The 26,833-nt window shown below is 41.5% G+C and overlaps 1 protein-coding gene across 1 annotated transcript; it reads left to right on the forward strand.

Moving 5' to 3' along the window:
* The first annotated feature begins 6,594 nt into the window (after positions 1 to 6,594).
* LOC142108375 (signaling lymphocytic activation molecule-like) lies at positions 6,595 to 23,454 on the forward strand. The gene is made up of 7 exons (XM_075192000.1): positions 6,595 to 6,612; positions 10,133 to 10,397; positions 13,697 to 13,963; positions 16,710 to 16,817; positions 17,967 to 18,082; positions 19,407 to 19,531; positions 22,409 to 23,454. Exons 1-6 carry the CDS (start codon positions 6,595 to 6,597, stop codon positions 19,491 to 19,493), a joined length of 861 nt encoding a protein of 286 aa, XP_075048101.1. The 3' UTR covers positions 19,494 to 19,531; positions 22,409 to 23,454.
* Positions 23,455 to 26,833: the final 3,379 nt, after the last annotated feature.

A 26,833-nucleotide genomic window follows, 5' to 3' on the forward strand; every position in this document is an offset into this window, starting at 1 on the left:
ACCTTGATTCCACCTGTATTCAAATCCGAACGGATCTCAAGAAGGGTTTCGACTTGAATCTGGGTGTAAGTACACCGTGCCCAGGGGCAAACGTAGGATTTGTAGAGGGAAGTTTCCACACCACACCACCAGTTGGCGTGACCAGCATTTATGGGGGCGTGGCTGTAATATTAGACAGTACTTGGTTGCTCTCCAACTCTTCCTATCCCCATAATATACATGGGCAATGCTGCGTGTACTACTGTTAGGTGCACACAGCTCTCTCTTTTCAAGCAGAGCCGTGTGAAGCGGGAGCAGGGTCCAGCCAACTCAATTATACAGTGCCCCAGGCTTGGATGGGGGGTTTCCAGGCAGTAGATAACCCCCCTCGGTTTGCCTATGGTGCCTAAATGTTACAGACTGCAGGATACGTGCATGCATTTGTGCAATAGAAAGTCAGAATGCATGCACAAAAAATCTTTTATAACACAAATGAACAGCTCATAATACTATGTATACCACACTCTAGTTGTATATGTTTTTTAGAATGTTTTTCATTATTTTTTTTATTTTTTACATTATATACAATGTGTTTCTATTAGAGATGGTCACTGACCCCCGTGTTTTGGTTTTGGATTCTGTTTTGGATCTGGATTACCGTTGTGTTTTGGTTTTGCAAAACCGCCATTGCGTGTTTTGGTTTTGGTTTTGTTTGGTTTTGTTTTGCTATTTTGTTGGGAAATCAATGTTTTTGGGCCTAAAATAACCCAATTTAGTGCTCCAACTGTTTCATAGATAAGTAATCTAATTGTAGAGGTAATAAATCATCCAAAAAACAGTTTAATTCCTGGTAGGTAGGCCTTCATTTATTCTACACACAAAACAGATTGTCTTCCTCTCCATCTATGCATATTGGCAATGCAGCCATCGTCTTTGGATGTATATTACACCCTACTCTTAGAGTTAAATATGTAAAGAAATGGAAAAAGGCAGTTTGCTTTCTGTCTCTCTAGGCCCCCCTCCACTTGTCGAAAATACAAAAGAATTCAGCCATTATAGACTGTACAATAATAAGAAAAATGGACAAAGGTAGTTTGGGGTCACTCTGTCTATGACACCCTACCCTTAAGGATAAATTGCCCTAACAGCAGCCTTTCAAGACGGTACGTGATATGGAAATGCCACAAGTCCCTTTCCTCTTTGGGGGTAGATTGCACCCTACACTTACATAGAAAGTTTTAAAAAGATGTTATCGTCATCATCTTCAACTTCATCCTCACCCTCATCAGTGTGTACGTCATCATCACAGACTATCAATTCATCGCCGCTTGAATCCGCCATTAGAGAACAGTCAGTGCTTGGATGTCTTGGATGGTGAAGACCTTCCTCGTGGAAGATGTAGTTCATTTTTATAAACATAATTTTCTCCACATTTTTGGGAAGTAACCTTCTACGGCGATCACTGACTAAGTTCCCTGCTCTGCTGAACACTCGTTCAGAGTACACACTGGAGGGTGGGCAGCTTAGGTATTGCAAAGCAAGTTTGTACATGGGTTTCCAAATGGCCTGCTTTTCTTCCCAGTAAGGAAAGGGACTGTCTGACATTTCCATATCAACTACCTCTTGAAAGTAATCCTCCACCATCCTTTGCATGTTTATACTCGTATTGGATGGAGTTATGGGCAAAGTGACAATTTTTTTTGAAAAATCCTTCAAACCAGCCCAGATGTTAAATTGTTCTGGTCTGCCCCCTGCGTCTTCCCTGCTTCTTTTTGGGAAATTAAATTTTTTACGAGCAGCAGCTTGAGAAAGTGAAGGAGGACACGTTGTCAAGCCAAGGCCCAGTTCAGCGGCCAACTTGCTGAGCAATAGCTCCTTGCAAAAGTTCACATCTCGCTCATTTACAAGTAAAGTCTCAATGTAGGTTTTAAACCTTGGATCAAGCACAGTGGCCAAAACGTACTGATCCGAGTTCAAGATCTAAATAACTTGAGGATCATTGTGACGCGAATTAAGTACTTGATCGACAAGGCCAACATACTTTGCTGAATTGCTTGCTTTCAGCTCCTCCTTCATTTTCTCAAGCTGCTTTTCCAATAGTCTAATTAAAGGAATGACTTGGCTCAAACTAGCAGAGTCTGCACTCACCTTGCATGTCATAACTTCAAATGGTTTCAGCACCTTGCACAGGACTGAAAGGATTCCCCACTGTGCAAGAGTGAAATACATCGCCCCTCCTTTCCCAATGTCATGGCTTGTGCAATATGCTTGGATGGCTTTGCGCTGTTCCTCATTCCTCTGAAGCATGTACAGGGTGGAATTCCACCTAGTTACCACCTCTTGCTTATGTTGGTGGCAGGGCAAGTTAAACTGCTCTTGGAGCTGCTGTAATCTCCTACATGCTGTGGCTGAATGCCTGAAGTGGCCTGAAATTTTACGTGCCACCGAAAGCGTCTCCTGCACCTCACGGTTATTTTGTAGGAAGCTCTGCACCACCAAGTTGATGGTGTGAACAAAACAGGAAATATGTTGGAAATCACCCAGCTGTAATGCTCGCACTATATTGTAGGTGTTATCAGAAATGACATACCCTGGGGAGAGTCCGAGTGGTATAAGCCATGTATCAATCACATCTCTCAGTTTGCGTAACAAATTGTCAGCCGTATGCCTGTTAGTGAAGCCGGTGATACAAAGAGTGACCTGCCTGTGACAAATGTTACGTAGTGGTGTACATGCTGCTGCTGTTCCTGCTGGTGAAGGTGAATGACCAACCCAGTGGGCTGTCACAGTCATATAGTCTTTGGTTTGGCCACTTGTCCACATATCTGTGGTTAAGTGGACAGTGGGCAGAATGGCATTTTTCAGCGCAATTTCTACATTTTTACACACTTTTTGGTATAGTTGTGGAATTGCTTTATGGGAGAAATGGTGTCGCGATGGAATTCTGTAACGCGGACACAAAACCTCAATTAACTGTGAAAAACCAGCTGCGTTTATTGTGGAGATTGGACGCAGATCTAACACTAACATTGCAGCCATGGCGTCTGTGATTCGCTTGGCGACTGGGTGACTGCTGTCATATTTGCTTCCCCTCGCAAATGATTGTTTCACAGTTAATTGCTGAAATGTAGGACTACTCATTTTCTTGACCAGCCTCTGGGATGACGATTCACCCCCAGCAGCAACAGCAGTAGCAGTGGGACTAACGCTTTCTTCAGAGGAATCAATAATAGTGCAGGAGTCATCCAGCCTTAAGTTGGATACCGGACTAACTCCGAGCGCTACTGAGGATATTGATGAGGATGGTGTGGTGGGTGTATTATGTAGCCGTCGGGATGTCGGTGAGCGGAGGGTCTTAGCTGATGATGGAGTGCTTGTATTTTTTTGGGAAGAACTTTCAGCTTTTCCCAACACTTTGCCATGTACTCTCGTTAAATGGCGTAACATAGACGAGGTTCCAAGATGGTTAAGTTACCTCCCTCGACTGACTGTGGCTTGACATACACTACAAATGGCTATACAATTGTTGTCTGGATTTGAGTAGAAATAATTCCACACATAAGAAGTGGATTTTTTTGTTTTATGCCCAGGCATGACAATGGCCTTTTTCTTGTCATGTGCCAGAACTTCTGCCACTGGTGCAGGACTTACACAAACAACCTCATCCTCATCAACATCCTCATTAGCGCCCTCGTCGCCTACACAAATCTCCCCCTCATCCTCTTCTAATTCCAAAGTGGCATCCTCAATTTGTGTATCACCGGCTACACTCGGGCTATTAAGGCACACATCAGCAGAATGCTCATGATTAGACATCCCACTGTTCGATGGACTCTCCACAGGGATTGTTGTCATTTGTGAATCAGAGCAAACATTATGCTCTAATGCCTTACTGTTATCTTGCAGCTCGGCTTTGACGCGTAACAGTAGTTGTGCACCAATTGTAGGCTCGGTAACTTTTTGGGATCTGCCACTAATAGCCAAAGGTGAAGGCCTCATTCTCTCTTTGCCACTGCGTGTGTAGAATGGCATGTTGGCAATAAAAATTTTATCGGCAGTTAACTTTTGCTCAGTAACACTTCTTTTTCGTTTCAACACAGTAAATTTTTTGTGGGTTTTTGTTTTTTGGACTGATTTCGATACACTGTGTAGTTTGACATCGCCTTGCCCAGATAATGTACTGGGAACACTAACAGCAGGACTGGTGACAGAACCTGGTTGCTCATTCTGATCATATGTGGACTGCTTTGAATCCATTCTGAGCGCAAAGCACTTGTAGTAGTAAAAATTATTTGGTAAGATACTGCTGACAAATATGACTTTTGACAGCCAGAAATATTTATGCACAATTATGAGGGACACCCCAAAAGCACTGGGGAGTGCTAAAAATTAGTTGGTAGATACTGCTGACAGATAGTAATTTTGACAGCCAGAAATATTTATGCACAATTATGGGGGACACCCCAAAAGCACTGGGGAGTGCTAAAAATTAGTTGGTAGATACTGCTGACAGATAGTAATTTTGACAGCCAGAAATATTTATGCACAATTAGGGTGGACACCCCAAAAGCACTGGGGAGTGCCAAATATAAAAAAAAATAAAATAAACCTCTATCCTCCTCTCTTCTCTAGCGATTTTTGTTACAGCAATTGGAATAAGAATATTGGATTCTCTGTCCCTGCTCTAATCAGCCTTTGACTACACACTGCTCTCTCCCTCTGTCAAATGGCGATGGATTGCTGTGGAGGCGTGTATTTATAATCTTAAAGTATCGCGAGAACCGAGCCCCGAGATCCGACGACGTCACAATGACGTTCGGCCTCGATTTGGATTCGGACTGGGCGGGAGAGTATCGAGCTACTCAGCTCGGTACTCGGATACCCAAAGTTTGGACCCGCCCATCTCTAGTTTCTATAGTCTTTTACTTGCCTTTCTGTGCTAGCTAACTGCGTGCATATGTGTAATTTTAATACAAAGACAATGCAGTGACAGTCACCACTATCAGTCTGCACTTACACCTGTCCTGTAGCTGCTGCAAATGATGTGGTTAAAAGAAGCGTACTTATGAGAAATCCAGGACTTGAATCAGCCGCGTCTGCATCGGAACGCCCTTGGTGCACCGTTACTGCGCATTGCCTACGTTAGTCCGCCCCTTAGCCCCCTGTTCCATCGCTCAAGTTGTAGGCTGTCGTAATTGTCATTAGTGTTCAGTCATTAATTGCATGCAGTTGCATTCATGGCGTAAAGTCCGTTTCTGTGCATGCGCACAGCAATTTCACGTAAAATAGGGCATGTACAAAAAATTAATCTGGACCAGAGTGTCAAAATGATGACTAAAGTTGGATTGAAATCTAGAGATTTAATTTTGTTTTTGGAAGTTCTGGTGATAGAATCTATGAGTTTCGCTCATGAGTAGTGGAAGTGAAAGCCCAGATTTGGGTTTCCATTGTAGTAGTAAAAAAACAAAAAATACAGTAAAAAAAGAAATTAAATTTATTTTAAAAATGTTAAATGTTGATCAGAGCCTGTGTGGATCACTTATAAATAACTTATTGGTTGCTGGATCACGTAGGAATAACTTATTGAAGATATTTATTTTAATTAGGAGTGCAGTGCACCTCTGGATATCATTGCAAATGTACTTATCCTTTTATATTGATATGTGTTTTGTATGGAGATATATTGACTGCTGAGACAGTAGGATATGTTTGGGTTTTGCAACTGTCTAGAGACAGGCAATCTCATGTTAATTAGACCTTTTCATCGCTCAGTGACCAAAACGTCTGTTGAGCCTGAAAGACAGGAGGTGGTAATTATACTCCCTATGTAAGTGATCACAGATGAATGTGAACTTTGCAAGTTAAATTGCGTTCAAAGCAAAGCAAGATTAGAGAAATGTTATGTCCTGATGGTAAACATTCAATAGAAAACCTCAGGCGTAGTGGTGCCGTTAGCAGCAATGTATAAAGTTGTCAAACCCCTCTAGGCTGGTTTATGTGCAGGCTGCATGAATCAGTCTGGAATGGTTGAAGTGGCAGGAGGCTGGATTACCTCCTGCCAAGCTAGTTTCCAAAATATTTTTTTAAGAGCCCTGTTTTACACTGAAATGTATCATATCATCTGTACTTCTGGACATCACTAGTACCTCAAACTAGTGTATGTAAATGTCCTTATTAGGACATGTGAGGTAATGAGGTGACTGTGGACTATCAAACATATACTTTTACTAGCCCTCTGGTTTCCCAATATTTGTCAGTCATATTTCAGCTTGTGTATATTCTGTTTTGAAGTAACTGCCAGCCTGTATAGTTAGCATGCAAACTAGGCCGTTGTTTCAGTCTAGGCAATAGGGTTATTGTCCACCAGTCCTGTATGAATGTACATCACACCAGGGGGTTTCCTGTCTTCCTTTAGCTGTGGGTCTGTGTGTGCTAGCATAAGAAAAGGCCCACAGACAGAGCTTTATGTTTAATGGCAGAGGACTGCATTGTGTATTTAAATATAAATGTGTCTGGATACTGATCTCTGTTTAAACAAACTTTCCTGTATAGCCACATAACAATATCTGTTCCTAATTAAATCAGGAATAATTTATCTGCGATCTCCTGGTCGGTATGTTTACCTGTGAAAAGGTAAAGAAAGGAAAGGACCAATCAGGCTGGTCCTGGAATTGCCGATGAGGACATTTCTGGGTTTAAAAGACGGCTAGAGAAGACAGCAATTTGGCATTCACTTAAGAGTGATAGCTGAGGTCAGGCTGGCGTTGAGCTGTATTAAGGTCTGCCCCCGACAGGAAAGGGACAATCGGTCCCTTGAGTACTGCAGTGCACTGATCTACCTCTCCAGGTCTTGGGGAGCTGTGTGTCCGCCGAAAGCGGAGTGACAGTGACTTAAGGCCACTAAGTTTGCTGGTAGTCTTAAAGGAGAGAAGCAGCAGTCCCTGAAAGTAACGAGGATACGGGTGAGGTGTTTTCATTATACCCTGTATGTTGTCTGTGCCAGACTGTAGTGTAGTGTAGTGATATTTGTTGCAAGTTATTATTATTTACATCTGTTGTTGCTGTTTTGTGCTACCATTTTGTTAAATAAACTTATTTGTGTTATTTTCGGATATTTGCCTGGGTGATGTTGAACCTTGGATAGGTACCGGGTGGGCCAGCTGTGCGTCCCAGAAGGTTACGTTAAACCCGGTATCCTCACAGGACACTTGAGATAAAAAAAACATCACTGCTTCAAGATCCTACTTTGAATACTACTTACCCTGCTGTAATTCCTGTGACCTGCAGATTAAGCCAAATCTAATCCGTTATCCGCTGTTCTGAGGTTTGGACCCAGCATCCAGTACCAATGCTTTGCTCGCTACCTGCAGCTCTGGCCAGTGTGATAGGCCAGGGGGAACCATCCACAGCAACCCTGATCTGAAGGCAAGAGGGCAGGGGTACCAGCCCAGGTGTACCAGCAAGGGTGTACACCAGCAGCCAGAGTTATCCAGAAGGAAGAGGTCCTAGGTGCCGCTAAGGAGCCTAGTGGTGGCAGCAGCAAAAGCCCCTCCTACTGCGGTTAGAGGACGCATTTGGGAAAAAGAAAAGGGGACAGTGGCAAGGCAAGACCAGCCAGTCCTAACAGACAGGGTGGCATAGGAGGTCCATCCTTTCACACCCTGTATTTGGGTATTCTGAAATCCCCAGAATGTGTAGTCTATGGTGAGAACTGGAAGTAATTTGAAGAATTCATTCTGATTTGTGGTGTGCTTGGGGAAGATCTTCAAAGCCAAATTTCAACTAGGCAATCTTTTTCAGCCAACTTTTGAATCAGGTAAATATTTTTCTTAACAGTTTTAAAAATATTGCTCATCCCTATGGGTACCACGCGTTTCACCTGAAATCAATTTTGCATAAGACATCTCCCAATGATAAGAGTACCTCTGTTGTATAAGTAGTATAAAATTCAGGTTACCGGAACTTACGTGGTTAGATAAACCATTTGTCATGTTGTTATTTCCGGAGTGATAGTTCATACAAAACATTCTTGTCGACACAGCAGATGTTAAAAGGAGATACTATTTCTAAACCCCACATGAAATGATATACACTAGACTATCTGAGAGCTCTATACGTCAAGCCTTTCCTCTGCAAAGGGGAAGACACAAAGGAGGAAGAAGATACTTATTAAAGATGTTCTACTTTTGGTACATTTTGAGCTTGATGTCCTACGGCTGTCTTGGTAAGTGTGGGTATTTTAAATTGTTATTATTGTAAATTTCATGGATCAGGGTGGGTAAGATAAGACATTAAAGTCATCTGTAATGGGACTCATAGGTTTCACATTGAGACAGTAAAACAGATATAACCTTGGCAAAAAGTCGGATGACCTTGGAGTGATAGACTAGTCCTACATTTCAGTGAATTTGGCAAAGATGTTCTTGTTGCTTATTTAAAAATCAGGCTGTATATATATGAAATCACTTGATCTAGAAATTGGCTTGGCTTTGAAATGTGACCCCAAAGATAGTCCATATATGTCTATTGTGGTGTTATGCGGTCTTCTTTACTTCTATGTGGCTTGTGATCAGTGTCACCAAGTTTTGGCCGTTGTGTGTGTTAATCCAACGTGAGGCATGACAAAGTATTCAAAGAAACAATAACAAAACACATACAGAATGGTGAGACTGGTATCCAAAATGTTCATTTGATATCACTAGCATGTTCAGTCACATAACGTGCATTAAATCATAAAGCAACTTTAAAGACACATTGCCAAAATCATTGTCTCAAGACCACAATTCTGGTGTCCATGGTGGGCTTGAGCATTCTGTATAAAACGTGTTATGGTGCATTCTAGGAAGTTATACCAGTGTCAACAAAACTGTCATGGTGTTTTGCAGACTTGTGCTTTTTTAAAACGTTGGTGCATTCTAGTTTTGTGGTTCTGTTGAATGTTACCCCTTATGTCACTTATCACTTGAACAACAGGCTCTCCATTCAGTCAGTAAATTTACTTACCATCAGTAATGACATACCTCACTGTGTGTAGGCAGCTGAAAGCAGATGCGTGACGTAGTCAGCTATTGCTGCCCCCAGCAGCCAACGGGTACAAGAAGTCGGATAGTCGCGTACAATTTGCTCAAGTAAAGTAACACAACTGATTTATTTTGATAGTGGTAAAAATAAAATCAACAATCTTGTGGGCAGAGCTGGCACCTTCCAGGGTCCAATATGGCTCCCCTTGTCGTTCCCCATATGAAGGCTAAGTGATTGGTCACCTTTAAGCGGATCTCTAAGCTACTTACATGGCCTTTATATTTTAGGACATATTTAGATGTTTCTGGTCACCACTTGAAACCTCTCTTTCTCCCCGCTCCATCTTTAGACCTTTAACTATTCATTCTGCTTTTTCCTCTTTTATTGCTTTGTTTTGCAATGTATGTTTTTATGTTACTGTCTACACTACTGTTGGATATGTTTTTGTTACTATCTACACTGTTGGGTCTGTTCTTACGCTACTATTTACATTTCTGTTGGGTATGTTTTTATGTTGGGTATGTTTTCTTTGTTACTGTCTACACTACTGTTGGGTATGTTTTTATGTTACTGTCTACACTACTGTTGGGTATGTTTTTGTTACTGTCTACACTACTGTTGGGTATGTTCTTACGCTACTGTTTACATTTCTGTTGGGTATGTTCTTATGTTACTGTCTACACTACTTTTGGGTATGTTTTATGTTACTGTCTACACTACTGTTGGGTATGTTTTTTTGTTGCTGTCTACACTACTGTTGGGTATGTTTTTATGTTACTGTTTACACTACTGTTGGGTATGTTTTTATGTTACTGTTTACACTACTGTTGGGTATGTTTTTATGTTACTGTTTACACTACTGTTGGGTATGTTTTGATGTTGCTGTCTACACTTCTGTTGGGTATGTTTTTTTGTTGCTGTCTACACTACTGTTGGGTATGTTTTTATGTTATTGTTTACACTACTGTTGGGTATGTTGGAAATAAATCTTTTGAGAAAACTTGTAAACGTTAAACACTGTTAATCATAAGGAAAGCACTCGATGACCACTAAATACTTTTTTTTTTTAAATCAAGGTAGCTCGTCTCCATGTGGAGGAAAGGAACAAAAACTGGATGGGATCCTTGGGTAGTCCCTACTTCTTGCACAATTTAATCTAACAGCAGGGTTTCATTCTCTTGAACTTAAAAAGGAGCAGGAAAACAGTCGAAGAATTATACTGTCTTCCAATCTCCAGACTAAAGACAAGACGTCAAATGACGCTAGATACCAATACGAGGAAAGAGACTCCACAATTTATATCCATGAACTACAGAGGGAAGATGAAGGAGTGTATGAATTAACAGTTAAATTCAGCAAAGACGAATGGTTTTGCAAAATTGACCTCAAAGTTTATGGTAAGGTCTATGGATGTTTAAACACAGAAGGTGACCTAGATGACAACAAAGAAATGTTTATAAGAAATGTTATTGTGGAAAAGTGGTTATAGTTCCTTGTTCTCCTAGCTCACATATATACCCAAAGTAGCGAAATATCGCATATGGTGTATGCAAAATCAGGGCTGGCTCAAGTGCAGGTCAACAAAGGCAAATGCCGTAGGCACCAATAGTAAAGCTCCCAATTAGTACATCAATAGGTTAAAAAGATCTTGATAGAGCTTTCTTTTGTTAACATTTTTAAATAACTGGTTTGGAATGGTGGAGAGAAGTAAATTGGGGTAGGTGGACCTCACATAGCGCAAAATGGCCAAGGCACAGCGCAATATACTCTTCGGTGGTGTCCAACCCTTTGAGTTTTACGCCTGCGCACCGTGATTTCTGCGACTGGTGCACCAAGCTAATTTTCCAGAGCAAAATAATTGAAACAATTATTATTATTATTATTATAAAGGGGTGGATAGGGCACATTTTTAGGGCTATCCTTGCTGTACATAAGTCTGTTTCCACTTAGGAGAAGGACTTTTGCATCAGCCCTGAGCTGGTGGGTATCAGGCCTCACCCAATAATTTTAATAGGATGCACTTTGTGACTTCCAGTTGCACTTTGGTGAAAATTTGGTGCACTTTGCCCAGCATTAATCAAAGCTACACACACAGAAAAGTGTGATATGTAATATGTTCCAGGGTCCTTTTACTCTTATGATTCATTTAAGTCAAGGCTAAACCGAGTATTATTGTAAGAGGAAAAGAGGGACGCTCTGCAGAAACCCAAGCGTAACGCTAGTTTGTGGAGGCGTCTTCTGAAAATAGAGAGTGGGTTCCACCTGGTTGCTCAAAGCGCTCTAACCTCAAAAATGTTCTTTGCTTAATTAAGCTCAGTGTAAGTGATCACAAACACCATGTCCAGCCTAAGAGCAATCTTATGGTTTTGTCTTAGTGACATTATGCTACGTATCTAATTATGGCGAATGTATGGCCGTCATATGGGGTGTAATGGTTAAGGGGCCCGGCGGTGCTTCTCCATCCAATGCGCTGGTCCACACATGCACAGGTTCGGCACACGCTCAATGAAGCAACCGTTTGGAATTTCAGGAACGAAATAGACAGTTTGATGCTGACAGTGAGAAATAGATGATTACTGTGAAGTCCATTTTGGCCTCTTTTTTTCAAAAGCAGATAACTGATGACAGCAGCTCGCACTTGGTTGCACAATAAGCGTAAATACAAAGTCAAGCATCTTACGTTGTTGGAACTTTTACATTTGTATTTGCTGTTACTAATATGTCTCCCTTTCTTCTCAACTTCCCCGTGCGAGCAGAATATCAGCACAAGAACTTCATCACGCTGCTTCCTATACCAGCTGTGGTTATAGAGCACAGGAAGCAGCGTGGTGAGGTTCCCGAGCTTATCGAGAAAGAGAGAGAGATAAAGAGAGAGCGAGGAAGAAAAAAGAGAGAGTGAGAGAGTAAGAAAAAGAGGGAGAGTGAGAGAGGGAGAGAGAGAGGGAGAGAGAAAAAGGGAGAGAGGGAGAGAGAGAAAGGATAGAAGGAGGGAGAGAGAGAGGAAGAAAAAGAGAGGGAGAGGGGGGAGAGAGAGGGAGAGGGAGAGAGAAAAATGGAGAGAGAGAAAGAGAGAGCAAGAGAGAGAGGGAAGGAAGGAGAATGAGAGGGAAGAAGAGACAAAGAAAGGGAGGGGGGGAGAGAGAGAGAAAAGAGAAAGACAGAGAGAGAGGGAAAGGCATAGAGAGAGAGGGAGGGAGAAGGAGAGAAAGGTAAAAAGAGAGAGAGGGATGAGGAGAGGAGGAGAGAAAGAGAAAGCAGGAAAGAAGGGAGGCAGATAGAGACAGAGAGAGAGAGAGACATAGAGAAAGAAATAAAGGGAGGAGAATGAGAGAGAATGAGAGTGAGGGTGAGAGAGGTAGAAGGAGAGAGAGAGGGAGGGGGAAGAAGAGAGGGGGAGAGAAAGAGATAGAGAGAGAGGGAGCGCAAAAGGTAGGGAGAAAGAGAGATTGGTAAAGAGAGAGAGATACTCTGTCCCATGTCAGCCTCTCCCTCTCTCCCCTAGAAACCCTGTCTTCTATCCTAGCTTCCTCTACCCTGGCACCGTCTCTTTTCTACCCAGGTCCCCTCTCCTTTCTTGTGTGTTTTTTTTTTAAAACTATAAACAAAATAAACGCAAAATTATATGGAATCTTTAAATTTTTTATAGTATATTTATTTCATAAACACTGGATTCCCCAATAACTAAACACTGAACACTGGAAACCCTAATTATAATCGAGAATCTCATTGATTAAATAATTTTAGCATAATCAATGAGCCATATTTTCATGTAATACGTAACTAATAATACAGTATCGTGTGACCCATAAGGGTTTTGTACATGGCCACATGTTGTTGGTAGATTAAAAAATGATTCAAGGTGGCAAACACAAACTCCAAGGGGTAAATTTATCAAGTCGTGGGTTTGAAAAGCGGAGATGTTGCCTATAGCAGCCAATCAGAGAGCAACCAATCAGATTCTAGCTGTCATTTTGTAGAATGTACTAAATAAGGATAACTAGAATCTGATTGGTTGCTATAGGCAACATCTCCACTTTTCAAAACCCTCCGAAAATATATAATAATATTAGTCATAGATCGAGGGGCGCAGAGAATTCGGGGGGGGGGGGGGTCACAAAGTACTGGGACCTAGGTTTGCTTGGATGCTCTGGCCTGTCTGTCTAGTGGGTGGAGCCACCAAATTTGAATGGTCACATCCCATTTGATGGCTATTAAAGGGACTCTAAAAAGTTGCTGTAGCGGGACCTGAGATTCTTCTTGGTCCTGAATATAGCTGATATCACCCAACGCGTTAACCGGGTCCTACCGACCTAATCAGAATATATTTGTGATTCCTCTAGATAGGCATTCTCCTTCTTCTTCCTTTAGATAAATTAAGAAGCTCCTCTGGTCATCATGTTCAGGTGAACAATTAACATTGCACCAAATACAGGATTTGGTTCTGGATCGTGTCGGATACTAAGAGCTTTTCGTAAGATTTGGCCACATCCAAAGTATTTGAATCCAGATTACCTTGTGATTTTGGTGAAAAAACACAGACATCACTTCCAGATATTACAAATATGATTTGAAGTACTGTTGTTCAGCTTTGGTTCCATAATTTTCTTTAGGTAAAGTCTTTCACCCCTAAAAACATGGTTTAATGCGTGCATTCAAGCATACCCTTTATCTAACAAATACATTTTCCTTGTAACAGAACAGATCACCAACTTGTCGGTCGATATGACTCACGTTTTTCAGAACGACAGCTGCGTGGTCTCCATGAATTGTGTAATACAGACGGGAGATGACGTAACCTTCAGCTGGACTCAAGACCAGAAGACGTTAAGCCACGACAGGAGCATTTTAGTCATCGAGGTCACCCCGGCCAATGCTAGCAGCTGGTACACTTGCATTGCCAAAAATCCTGTAAGTGAGAGAAACAGTACAGTCAGATTTCCGGCAAAGTGCAACCCAACACCAGGTAATGTTCCCGTCATCACACAGTACGATATAATATCATTTATATTGGGCCATGGCTTGTATGGCTAAGCAAAGGGTCAAAGGTGATTACATGCAGGGAAGAAATGGCATGTGAATGAAGCGGACAATTGTATCTTGTTTTAACAGATGAGGCTGGCATCATAAAGTAGTACCAAATAGTGAGCATACACTCCATATAGTTTAACGCCCACCAGTGTTGAAGAGAAAAATTGGGCCAAAATTGGCCACATCACCAATTTACCCAGGCAATGCTCCGGTGTTCCCAAACATACACTGGATTGCAATGACCATGCAGTCAATTTGTTGGTCCCAAGCTACCAAGACTGATCAGCAAAAAAATAGACTGGGGGTGGGGTATGGTACAGCATGTATTTCGGATCTCCAACTCACAAGGTAGCTCACCACTTTGTGGGCCGAACCAACATTCAGATATGCTCTGGATCTCTTGAGTATAGTGTATGTAATAAGTGCCTGTTTCACTGTTTAGCAGGGGCAAGCTGGACTGGGTGGCATGGGGCAGCCCAGGGGGGCAGGGGGCAGCCTCCCGGCCTGGTCCCATAGTGGGCTTACTTGGGCTGGGTCACTGGGCCACTTGCATTTTTTAGGGACCATTGGAGACATAGAACTGTGTACTACGCCTGTACAGTCCTTTGGCTTTGGTTACACCCCCTCTCATGAACATTATCTCAGATGGCAATTTTACCCAGCGAGGTTTGGCCTATGGGCCCTTATCATAAATCTGGGCCTCCGAGGACAGAAGGTACCAAGTGTAAAGGTTCACATATAACTCCTCAACTGACCAATTGCGAACCAACTGAGCACAGCCATAGTTATGGCAAAGCCGCCTCTCGCTCTACCAGGAACTCCCGCTAACAGCTTCTGGGCATGCTTGGTGGCACCTCTCCTGTTGTAACCCGGGACTCTCTGCTTTTCATTGACTGTGGTGTGGTATCCTCTCCTGCCCAAGCCTGCACGTGACTGTCTGGAGGTTCCAGACCCAGTTGAGCAGAGACATGTTCTATGAGTCCATTAAGAACCATGGTCATCCCATCGGAGGACAATGCACCAAGACATGGTCAATGGCTGTACAGCTGGTACAGTGGTAGTAGGATCTCTTCAAAAGGTGACTCTCAGCAAGAGGGAGGGGGTTTGCTGGGCAATTGGGGGTCACTGTAGAAGGAACGGACATAGGAATCTCCGTTACCATACCAGTAGGATAGGCGATATTGTCAGAATGGATTCCAAAGCTGTTCACCGAATTCCAAATATGCTTTTTTTTGTATCAGTACGTAGAAATTGTGTGATGGAAAATGTTAAGACAAACTCTTTCATTTTAGATTCTCCATTTCCTTCTCTTCTTCCTGTGGTTACCGCTTGTGTATAGCTGCCAGGATGTCTTGCTGGGTGCAGTCGAGCACAAAGAGAATGAACTATCGCTTCCACAGAGAGATCTCTGAAACAAGAAAAATAAAATAATATTCCATGATTCCCCACAATAACGTTCTGCCTCTGCAAAAGTAGAATCTACTCCTGGCTCTAGTTAAGCACTGGGCACCCTCACCCCTACCCCTGCACTGCCACGCTCACAAGCGTCAGATGAGAGGGACACTCCTCCCAACATCGGACACACTCTCTCATTCAGGAGAGAGCCACAACATACTGCTAATGACTTACACATTTTGTAGGAAAAAGAAAAACTTCAGTCCCTGCTGCCCATAGGCAGCCGCAATTGTCTACGTTGTATGCCAATAGTAGTTGCCCGGTACTATGCCAGCAGTATTGCACAATGCCCAGTAATATGCCCTGATAGCTCTCTGTGATGTAAGGGTGGGCACTACATGCTTCTAATTGTTTACCGTCGAGAGGTGAATTAGAAGTTGGCACAGAACACTGGGACTTACGGCCAGGGGTAGATGTCAACTAAATAGGGTACTGTGTAGAAAACATGGTGGGCACTCTACATGGTGAATGCTTGACCAGCGGCTCCATTACGCAGACCCTTTTGCCGCCATTGATGAGTAGGTAAATTGCTGCATTGTTAAAGGGAGCAGCAGCTACATAGCCATAAGTGGAGCTAATTATAATACACAGAGCCATATCTGCTGCTCAGTCTAAAATGCAAAACCTTATCTGGAGTCCGCTTTAATATGCAGACCCTTATCTGTTGCCAAGTTTAATATGCAGACCCTTCCAACAAGCACTTACTGACCCCATGTGTCCTCAGCTTCATCCTCCTGGACAGCTTATTGGCTGACATTGCGATTTCCTGTCCCGCACTAAACTCTCTCAGCCAATCAGAGTTCAGTGCAGGACAGAATTCCGAACATCAGTCATAGGACAACCTGTGAGCTGTGCAAGATGATTGAGGGCAAGCGGCACCATATGGACTGGGGGTAGATGTAGAGTCACTTACCTGTTGAGTTAGAAGCATTAGTCTGTCTTTTTGTAATATAATTTGCTTCTTTCTAATGCATTTTGCTGCTATTACAATAACGTCCCTCCTGCTGTAAATTATAAAGATAACTCACCGACCATAATTCTATTATCTGTAATAATGCACAGTAGTGGGTTATTATTCTTTATCATATCTTCATTTTATTAATGAACGCCAAAGTGACAGTGTCAGAACTAACCTTTTTTACAGATATTATTGAGTGTATAAACACATTATCATCACTGGTGTCTATTGACCATATTTTATTGTCTGCTTTCCTATTTGTTTTTAGTTGAGAGTGAGGAGAAATTTGATCCCGCATATGTTATCTATGCCGTAATCGCCGTTCTTGGCGTGATCGCAGCAGCCTGCATAATAAAAGTATTTCGCCCCAAAATAGGTAAGTGTGCGTCACATTGCGGTGTTGAATCTACGACTCTGCCGACAATGTCACTTGAGCCGCAGCTTCATCCTTAATGTTCTTTCTGGTAGAGCCGCAAATAATATCATGGAGGTTTATTCTACATTTTCTGGAGTCCAATCTTTTCTTCTCTATAAGGAACATTCCCCAATATTTCGAAGGTCCATTATTAGACATAGGTCCACCTCTGGTGTCTTATCTTTGTGCCAAGGGCATACATTGACAGTTGACTCTCGCTATTGAAATCAAACTCTGACAATGTTAATCAAATGTCACAGCTGCCCTATCAAAATGATTGTAGTGGATGCCATTCTGATAGCAATGCTGTCTTCTCTTCTCACAAATCATTTTACATTTTATTTGAGCTATTACACGACTATACCTACTCAGCTATTGGGTTTATTTAGCTTTTTCGCAAGCTTTTATCACTTTTTTTTCCATTGTTATTCTTGTTTTAATGTTTGACTACAAAAAGGTAGAGTGTTCTAGATACCAGCCTCAGTGAACCACTTCTACCCCATAACATTTATCTACAGAAAAACCACACTGAACCACAGCTTTATTTAACTAGCATGACAAACAAAGAGGGCGCCCTTGTCAACTCTTCTCATAGAATAACTAATTCATTCATTAATCATGAGAACCAATGCAGCCATCGCCTATTGATGGGTACGGATTTAAAGTGGGTTCCATAATTCCCAGGGACAAGGATACAAACTACCAAAAATATTCTGTGTGCTTCTACATTGAACCCCGACACCCATGAATCAAAAAGAGGTACCTATCAATCCTACCCAAACAGAAAAATCAGGTGACATCATTGGCCAGAAATTGCCCCCCCCCCCTATCTGCCATGCCTGAGAGTCATACTATAGCATAGTAAATTCAATAAATGTTTTAATGTTCTGATTGGGTACAGGTTGGTCGGGCTCTGTGAATGCTCTAATGTTCTAAATGGGACATCCATTGTACTAAATGGGACATTCAGGTATTAAGAAACCTTCTCAACCACTTTACTGAGGTTTAGAACATTCTTAGAACTAGACCAACCTGTAGCCAGTAACAAAAAACATGGTTCTATATGGAAAAAATAGTTAATCTGTTCAACATGTTTACTTTTCTTTAAAGGTAATTTCACAGTACATCCAGTAAGCTCCCCGAAAAGACATACGGCACCAGAGCCAATATCGGAGCAGACGCACCAATCCGTCACCACAATTTATGCATCAGTCCAGAAAAGAGAGGTACGGTGGATGTGTACGATGGGGATGACTGTGTTGAATATCACCTCCAGGGTTACCAGTAGTATATTCCTGGTCTCCACCCCTACCGAGGACCAGGCTGGTCCTATCGCTCTCACCTAACCATCATATTTAGTAAATTACCCCCGTGATGAGCTGCAATAAATTCCTTGAGAGACTTTTCACTAATCAATGAATTCCCATATTTATCAAATTTCTCTTCAGTGTATGGGGTATGGGAGATAATTTACTATCATTTTATTAGCAATTTGCCACAATCTGTTGCCTCCTCCACTTAAAAATTGGTTCTTTTTGGAGGAAACGTCCATAAGCTGAGATAAGAAGAAAAAAAAGTGTTGAGTGAACCAAACCAAAGCTATAAATTGACCCCCTTTTCTATGGAGGATACCAGTAAAGAGGGCTCTTTTCTTGAATGGTGAGGTTACCAAAACATTGTACATTTTACCTTCATTTATATAAGCTGCGTTCACCAAACAATGCATGAAGCTTGAATGTCTTCTCTCCTACATCTCTATGGTAAACACATCCGCCTTATGTACTGAAGCGCTTGGACTCTACTAAAAAGGAAAAATGGAGGTGTTGCCCATAGCAACCAATCAGATTCTAGCTATCATCTTTCTAGTACATTCTAGAACATGATAACTAGAATCTGATTGGTTGCCATGGGCAACACCTCCACTTTTCCTTTATAGAATGTTTAGTAAATCTACCCCCAAGAGTCATTTGTTTTACAATATGACGTCATTCCCCAGCCTCCCCCGAACTTCCTGTATGGAACACCGTATGAGGCAGTAGAACATAGGAAATTAATTAAAGAAAAATCTATTTGCGTCAAATGTCTGAATGTGTGACTTCTATCTTGTCTTCTATCTTGTCGGTAAATCATTGATTATTAATAATGATTAAAGCAATACGATTTGTATTGCCTATACTACTCTTAAGCAAATGTGGAATCATAGTTAGATAATTGGATTATCGTTTTAAAGATGAACCGAATCACCGATATCGGATGATAGATGCCTTGGCGCCCAATTAGCATGGACGGATAATGGCTGCGTAACTCTGAACAATGGAGACAAAAACACGGGCCAGGCCTACAATCTGCCAAATTAAGCTCCCCTTCTCAACCAAGCCCCATTCCTGATCAGAAACGCCCATGGTCTTAAGACCAAACCTCAAACCTCAACATCAGGAGATAATACACAGCAAAAACAAACACAATGTACAAATAACTACAGGCCATGAAATCATAAAGCATGAACACCCTCTTCTGTTCCTCTTAATGCTTTTTCATTGTGTTGGAAAGATTTCAGGTAACAATACAACTGCAACAGACGTCTGCCCAATTTCGACGATTTACGAGCTTGCTGGTGCAAGTAGAGAATACCCTTGACCAGAGGGGTCTGTCCTATAATATCGTACCAGACCGTGGTAAGTAAAATCTTCTGGCTTTGTAACGTGATCAATCAAAGAGCATCTTGTATAAATAATTCTCATTTATATACCTCTTTTAGGATTTTTGGGTATGCCCAAAAATTATCCAATATCTTTGTCGGGTCACTCTTGGTCATGCTCATCACTTAGTCCAAAATCGGACTAAATTGCCAATATCGGCATTGACATCGGTGTTTGTGGGCAGCTTCAATTTGATATAAGCTCTACAAACTTCTAGCTTGAACAGGTTATTTGTCTTCGAATTCAAATGTAGCGTCCTTAAGTTGTTTTTGCAAATATACTTTGCTATTATTAATGTATTGCTTTTGTATTAGTGAACTAGCTTTGGATTCCCCCCCCCCCCCCCCCTCCAAGCAGGTCAAAAGGTTACAGTGCTGCCAGGCTTCGGTAGCTAGTTGTAGGACTACACGGTCCAGAATGCCCTGCCTGTCTCTTTATGTTTTCATAAGTTCTAAATGTTAGCAGGGGGTCGGGGGCTTACCAAAAATAGCAATAATTTACGTCTTCGTTACTGGGCTGAGAATATTTTTCTCTTTGGCTCCTGTGCTGAAAACTTCAAAGGAGCCAAACAGAAGCAGTAGGAAATTAGACATCACCCACATCCCTTACATCTACAAAACATGTTTTCTCAGTAACAATGAAGACTGCGTGCTAGGGGCTGTTTAATTGTCCCCCATCTCATGGGGTGGAAGAAGCAATCTCGAATCCCGTTTTAATAATATGGTACGGACATCATAATATTTTCCATTTGTATTGTTTTCACCAAGATTCCCCCAGAGCAATCATGTAAATCCTCTATACTGACTGCGTATAAAACACATGAAAAGTAATCAACACACAGTGAGATGTTCACGGATATACCGGTTGTAAAAAATCTTGGCATTGGACGACAAGGGAGTTTTTAGGAGACGTCCCGATTAAATATTTAATGTTAAAAACCCTTTCCCCATCTATCAGCTCAGCAGAGTTCTAATGTCTAGCACGGCTATTGTTCGTAAACTGCTCACCCTCCAAAGCCTCTCTACTGGCTGGTTCTCTGATAATTTGGAACTTCAAGGCTTACGACGCACCGGGGGCTTGGTCGCGTGTGCAGATTGGACGGTCTTTGCAGCCTTTCTTTATATAAATGCACAAATCTCTTTCCTATATGTCCTTATTTGTAGTTCTGAGGTTAATTCATGAAATGTGTCTGCACCCCCTGCAAATGCTACAAGGTTGAGAGCACAAACCTATTTTATACATATACGTTGGCACCGTCTAGTCAATGCTCTTGACATGCGACAAGTCCTCAAGTGTTGAAAGTCCCAAAGTTATGAATTCTAATACTAGTAGCTGTTGCCGAATTAGCCAATAGAGTCTTCCTGGGGGGCTAACTGGCTCGAAGGTGTGAATATCCAGATATCAGACCCCCTGCCAGTTGTCAGGACAGGTATTTGATTTGAAAGAATTAATTTCGATGGACATCTCTTTAAAAAGTTAACTTTTTTCACATACAATATATATATATTTTTAAACTTTACATTTATTGAAGAAACGTAAGGATACGATAAATAAAAACATTTACAAGCATCAAAACATGAACGTTTCCACTATGTTTTTTGGGGGGAAACGGGTGGGCTGGTATATAACATATTATAACTTAAATAACCATATTGAGGATGAATTAAATAAAACAACAATAATGTGTATAAATCGCTTAGATCAAGTTAAGATTATATGGTTAGGTTGAAGAATAATATCCTGGGCAAACCCCCAGGAGCCACAGAGAAGACAAGAAGTATGATCGATAAGTAATATTTGCATCCAACGTTCTAGAGTGAGTTGGGGCCCTTGCATAGGGAGTGGAGCCTTTTCAGAAGGTGGACATCTCTCTCTCTATCTCCGTAAAATACCAAAGGGCCCATATAGCATCAAATTTGAATTGTTTTGAGAGATTTAGAGAGATTTGGCACCACCCCCGGATGTAACTTGTTGGGAAGAGGCAAGGAAAGCTATACCAACTAGTTATTTATCAACCAGTATCGAAGAAACATCATATGAGATATATTATAGATGGTACTACACTGTCGAAAAGCATTCTCAAATGTTTCCAGACTCAAACCCGAATTGCTGCTGGAATCGTGGAGTAGAGGAGCATCTTTTCACATTTAGTAGACTTGCCATTGAATTATTAATTCGATGTCTGAGCAACCAATATATTATATTTTATTTTTAGCTCTCTTGCATAGAGAAATGCAGGCTGTAATAACACGAGAAGGGTGATTTTGGGGACAACACAATATCCCCCCTTTTATAAATGTTACCTGGTGACCTTGACCATTCAGGAGATACTTAGCTCAGTTGGATGGTAGAGTTGATGCTTCGAACACACTACCATCCAGGAGGTGAGATGAGTTCATCTTAAGGTTGTCCAGAGATCTGATGGAATAACTACCTTATAAAGGACTCAAAGACCTCCGATTTGTTAGCCGGGGGAAGCTGCTTTGATAGGAGAACTATCAGTGTGGCCCAATGATTGAGACTTGCTGCTCCTGGTTAGGTGGAGTATAGTATGGCTTCATGGATCAGTGAAGAGTGGGTTAGGGGTTAGGCCTGTTTTTTTCCCATTTTCTTTTCTCCTGGAACGTTACAAAGTATGGCTTGTATCTTTCATAACTTGTCCAGTAGATTATTTATCCCTCAATAAATAAATATATGTACAAGGTTATTTAAGTAACTATTCACACATACCAATATACAGACCAGCAATAATATGTTCTGCTACTTCACATAGTTTATGCATATTGTTTCAAAATGTGTTTGATGTTGTAACGGTACAAGCTATGTATTTTTATTTTCTTATCTTTACCTCAGAATGGTCATAAGCCAGCCAGAAAACTGGAGATCTGCAAGTAGGTTCAACTGACCCAAAATTCTGGACCTATCACAATTCCTCAACGTAACAGATGCAGAACGATCCTTTCTCTCCATGTTTTGCTGAAATTTCCTCTTCATTAATGAAGAACAATTCACATGTCTTCATCTAAGGAAGTTCAAAATGGCCGCTCAGATGTCAAGACGCAGAGCTGCTCTTGTAAACCCAGGATAACTTCCACCAGGTCATGCCATGCTGGTCCATAGAGAACTGAGAAAAATACCCCAAAAAACATTATATTTTTCGTTAAATTAATTCTGGAATTAGTGGATTTCATTGCTATATTTTGTATATTTTTGTATATTTTGCGATTATGACTTATATACATGTATATAATTTATTATGACAACAAAATGGGATAACGTTTAGTTTTTATACCTATTTTATTATTAAGCTTTGTTTGATGTAAATACACCTCCTAAAGATTAAAATGGTCAAAAGAGGAATTTTGCACATAACCTTCAAGAGTCCTGAGACAGCGAGTGTCCTTTTTTTCTGTGGACAAAGGTGGAGAGAGCTGTTGAGATGTGGTTAAAGTAGATTGGTGGCTAATTAGTTTGGGCCATGGCCAATTGTCATGTTGGAAATGCACACCGTTTAATCTACCCACTGCACAAACTTACCAGTACCTCAGATCACAAACTATTTTACAGTGGGAGTTAACTATTTCAAGTGAATTAATGCAGCCTCTTAAAGTAGAACAGATTTGTTCACCATGAAGTTTCTTGTTAGCCACTGCCATATTTTTGTGAAAAATACCTCACTTATAGTCGTTAATGTGGATCGATAAAAAAGTAGCAGAGCATGTAACAAATGTTTTATGTATAAAGTCTTTGCATGTTAATATATTAAATACCAAATACAGGGGCACACTTAGGGGGGAGGGGAGGATTCCTGTTGCCCAGAGGAAATTTCCCAGTTGATGGCTACATTAAAAAAAACTATAACAATTTGTCGAAGACTAATTTTTATGGGAATCTGACTGTGCTTTAATGAACTTTGGCTTCAACAAAATGGCCATCATTATTTTGTGGCTCTAGTGTTTTCCTGTGACTTTAGGGAAAATGAAAATGCAGTAAAAGTAATTTACCTGGGCTCCTCCGTAGTTTCTTGGCTAATGGGAGTGAAGTGAAGCACTGGGTGAGTAACTGTAAAACTAATTGTATTTTTATTTTTTAATTGGATGTGAGGCGAGATTAGTATTGATTTTGAGTTGTATTATATTAATTTGATAAGGTCAAGATGGTTTCATGAAAAGGAGGTTAATGTTGATGTGGGTTTTATACATTATTGTACAGCTTACTTTATACAAAACAAAAAGACAGTTGTTCTCAGAGCTTATCCTTTACACTGCATATCTGTGTGTATCTAGCGAGATGAAAACATGAGGTATTGGTTCATATTTTGATCAAAACTTTTAAACCTGCATCCCAGCGTCAAGACAAGTCGGTGAATCGGCATTTTAACACCGCTATGGGCCAGCATTGAGAAGGCAGCAGAGTATCGCTTAGTTACCTCTGCGAGATTTTATTGATAGGGAACGAGAGAGATTCCAAGAGTTGAGCGAGAGAGGTGTAGGAGAGATGTCAGGTGTTGTGGTAGAACATGTGTTGACTTTGAGACGAGGAGAGCATAGAGTTCCCTTGAACCTGATCTGTGAGTCGGAATTCGAGAGCGTTGGAGCATGCTGTGAGAGACGTATGTAAGTTCTTGGACAGAGAGACCAATGGGATCATCCGGTCCAGTGAAAGGATGTGCATCACATGGGATACCAGAATGGCACAGGCCCTCACAGGGCAATAGGATACTTTCTCCATCATCACACTTGTGGGATCATAATCGATGAGTGATAAATGTGTTCCAGTCATAGACATATATCCAGAGACTGTACATACTTATTAATATAAATGCATCATAATTTATTCATCATTGAAGGTGGTCTGGTGCCTACCTTCACCAACTATGTTGGTTCCTCACACTTGTTTATCGATATCACATCTACATGTATTGGAGACACTTACACGTCACTCTAAATCAAGCCCAGAGAGTTCTAATGGATGGTTTAACTTGCCGATGAGAGTGCAGAGACTGGTTACGTGACGAGAGCCCAGGTATCTGCGGACTGTGTTGCCCAATCGAAACCAAGACAGAACCAGTGATGGAGAGAGACGGTTTTGTGGTTGAGAGACAGGAACAATCCCCGAGTCTAGTGAGTGTCAGCTCTGATTAAAACTTGTGAGCCATTGTCTACATCAGTGAGGGGCACCGTCAAATAGCCGGAGAGTCCACACAGAGGAAGAGCACAGTCCGGATATGTCACATGACCTCCCTGCACTGTGCAGAGGAGGTCACGTGACAAGAATGGCTGCTGACTTGTTCTTATAAAATCGGGAGCAGTCGTCTGGGGGCTCCACAGGTGAAGCCTCGGCGGGCCATTGGCACCCCGCTAGCCTCTTGTTGCCCACCACTGGTCTATTTTACTGCCTACTACTCCTGGAACAGCAATTGCAAGAGAGTGATTCCATCAAGGGATGGTTTGGTGGCCATTCTTCCGACATCAGTTTTTGTACTGCGCCACTACACCTGTGTCATCACCACTACTGATCTGGTTATTAAACTTTTATCCCACAGAGCCTATGAGAGGAGAAAAGAGGGCTGAACTAGCAAGAATGACCCAAGCAAGTAGATATGTCAGAGGCACCTATATAACCCCACCAGTAAAAAAACGGTCTATCTACTTAAAGTGTAGCTTCCGCCTCTTGACATTACCGCCATACAATTATCAATACTTTGTTGTACTGCTTTACACACCACTGGGGAATGTGGGTCATTTATCCGGTGGTTTGTGCTGGCCTAGTCCTCTAATAAAGACACTTTGGGTTTTATGTAATAACATGGTAGAATGTCCGACCTACTATATGTACTGTAACTGGTAGCAACCAATCAGATTACAGCTATCAACATTCTAGCACAGGTTAACAATAAATACAAGCTAGCTATCTGATTGGTTGCTATGGGTTACAGCACACTTGGGCTCATTATTAAAAACAAAAAGCCGCTTTATAGAAATTTCTACTTTATGCTGGCAGTTTATTAATGATTTTTTTTTTGTAAATGTGGTGTTTGTGTCACGGGTACTTTTTAAGTTTGCATGTTACTCTGACCAAAAGGTGATTTCTTCGCCAAAATTTCTCTGGGGATATTATTCTTCACGCACGATGAACACAGATGTTGTTGTATTTGTGTGGCTAATATTAACTCTTCACGTGAATTTCAGTTTGATTTGCTTACTACTAATACCTGTCTAAAAAAGCTGTGAAAAAAGGAGCCACTTAAAAACGGCATATTTATGGTAGACAAACGGACGGACGCCCAACTAACCATCAGCCCGTTTGGGTGCAAAGAGAAGGATTTAAAAACAATGTATTGGAATCACTTTAATAAAAATACAAAGTATTACTGGGGTATTAATATCATATGGCTCAGTGGTTAGCACTTCTGCCTCGCAGCACTGGGGTCATGAGTTCGATCCCCGACCATGGCCTTATCTGTGTGGAGTTTGTATGTTCTCCCCGTGTTTTTGTGGGGGTTTTCTCCGGGTGCTCCGGTTTCCTCCCACAATCCAAAAACATACTGGTAGGTTAATTGGCTGCTATTAAATTGACCTTAATCTCTCTCGGTATGTGTGTTAGGGAATTTAGACTGTAAGCCCCAATGGGGCAGGGACTGATGTGAGTGAGTTCTCTGTACAGCGCTGCGGAATTAGTGGCGCTATATAAATAAATGATGATGATAACTAATTGCTACCACAAGAGAAATACAGAACAGCATTAATATAGTAAATACAGGTCAGGAACCGCCGTCCACACTGTGATAATAATTTGACATGTTTTAGGTAGTGTTTGACTGGGGTCAAATGACCTATGGTGATAATTTTTTCAAAATTGGTCATGCACAGCCATGCAGGAGAGGGCGGGGCTAGAACAACCTGCAGCCAATCAGAGAATAAGAATGTTAACATCAACGCAGAGTATTTCAGCTCCGCCGACTCCTGCGTGTCTATAAGGCAGGTTTGAAGTGGGAGACAATAGGCCAATTTATCTAACATGTTGATAAATTATTGTTCACACGTTGTCTAATCTGAAAATGTAATCAACTGCTGCAGATTTTATTATGTGCAATTCTTATTTATCTCATGACAAGGGGCTTGTTTCATTAGCACAGGGGTTAATTCCTCATAGTTGTTGGAACCAGGTGGCATCTCCTCTGTCATACAGTAGCTTCCTGTCGCTTGCTCTGCTCACTCCCCGTGACTCTCACACACATAGACACACTGCTCCCCCAACTCCCACGGAGTCTTGTGG

This window comes from Mixophyes fleayi, chromosome 12 (assembly GCF_038048845.1).
Source record: "Mixophyes fleayi isolate aMixFle1 chromosome 12, aMixFle1.hap1, whole genome shotgun sequence".
NCBI lineage: Eukaryota > Metazoa > Chordata > Amphibia > Anura > Limnodynastidae > Mixophyes > Mixophyes fleayi.

Bases quoted from the DNA above. Each gene is read 5' to 3' on its own strand.
- LOC142108375 (XM_075192000.1), top strand. The intron at 16,818-17,966 runs GTAAGTGTGCGT...TTTTCTTTAAAG, and splicing joins AGTATTTCGCCCCAAAATAG to GTAATTTCACAGTACATCCA. The intron at 18,083-19,406 runs GTACGGTGGATG...TGTGTTGGAAAG, and splicing joins CATCAGTCCAGAAAAGAGAG to ATTTCAGGTAACAATACAAC.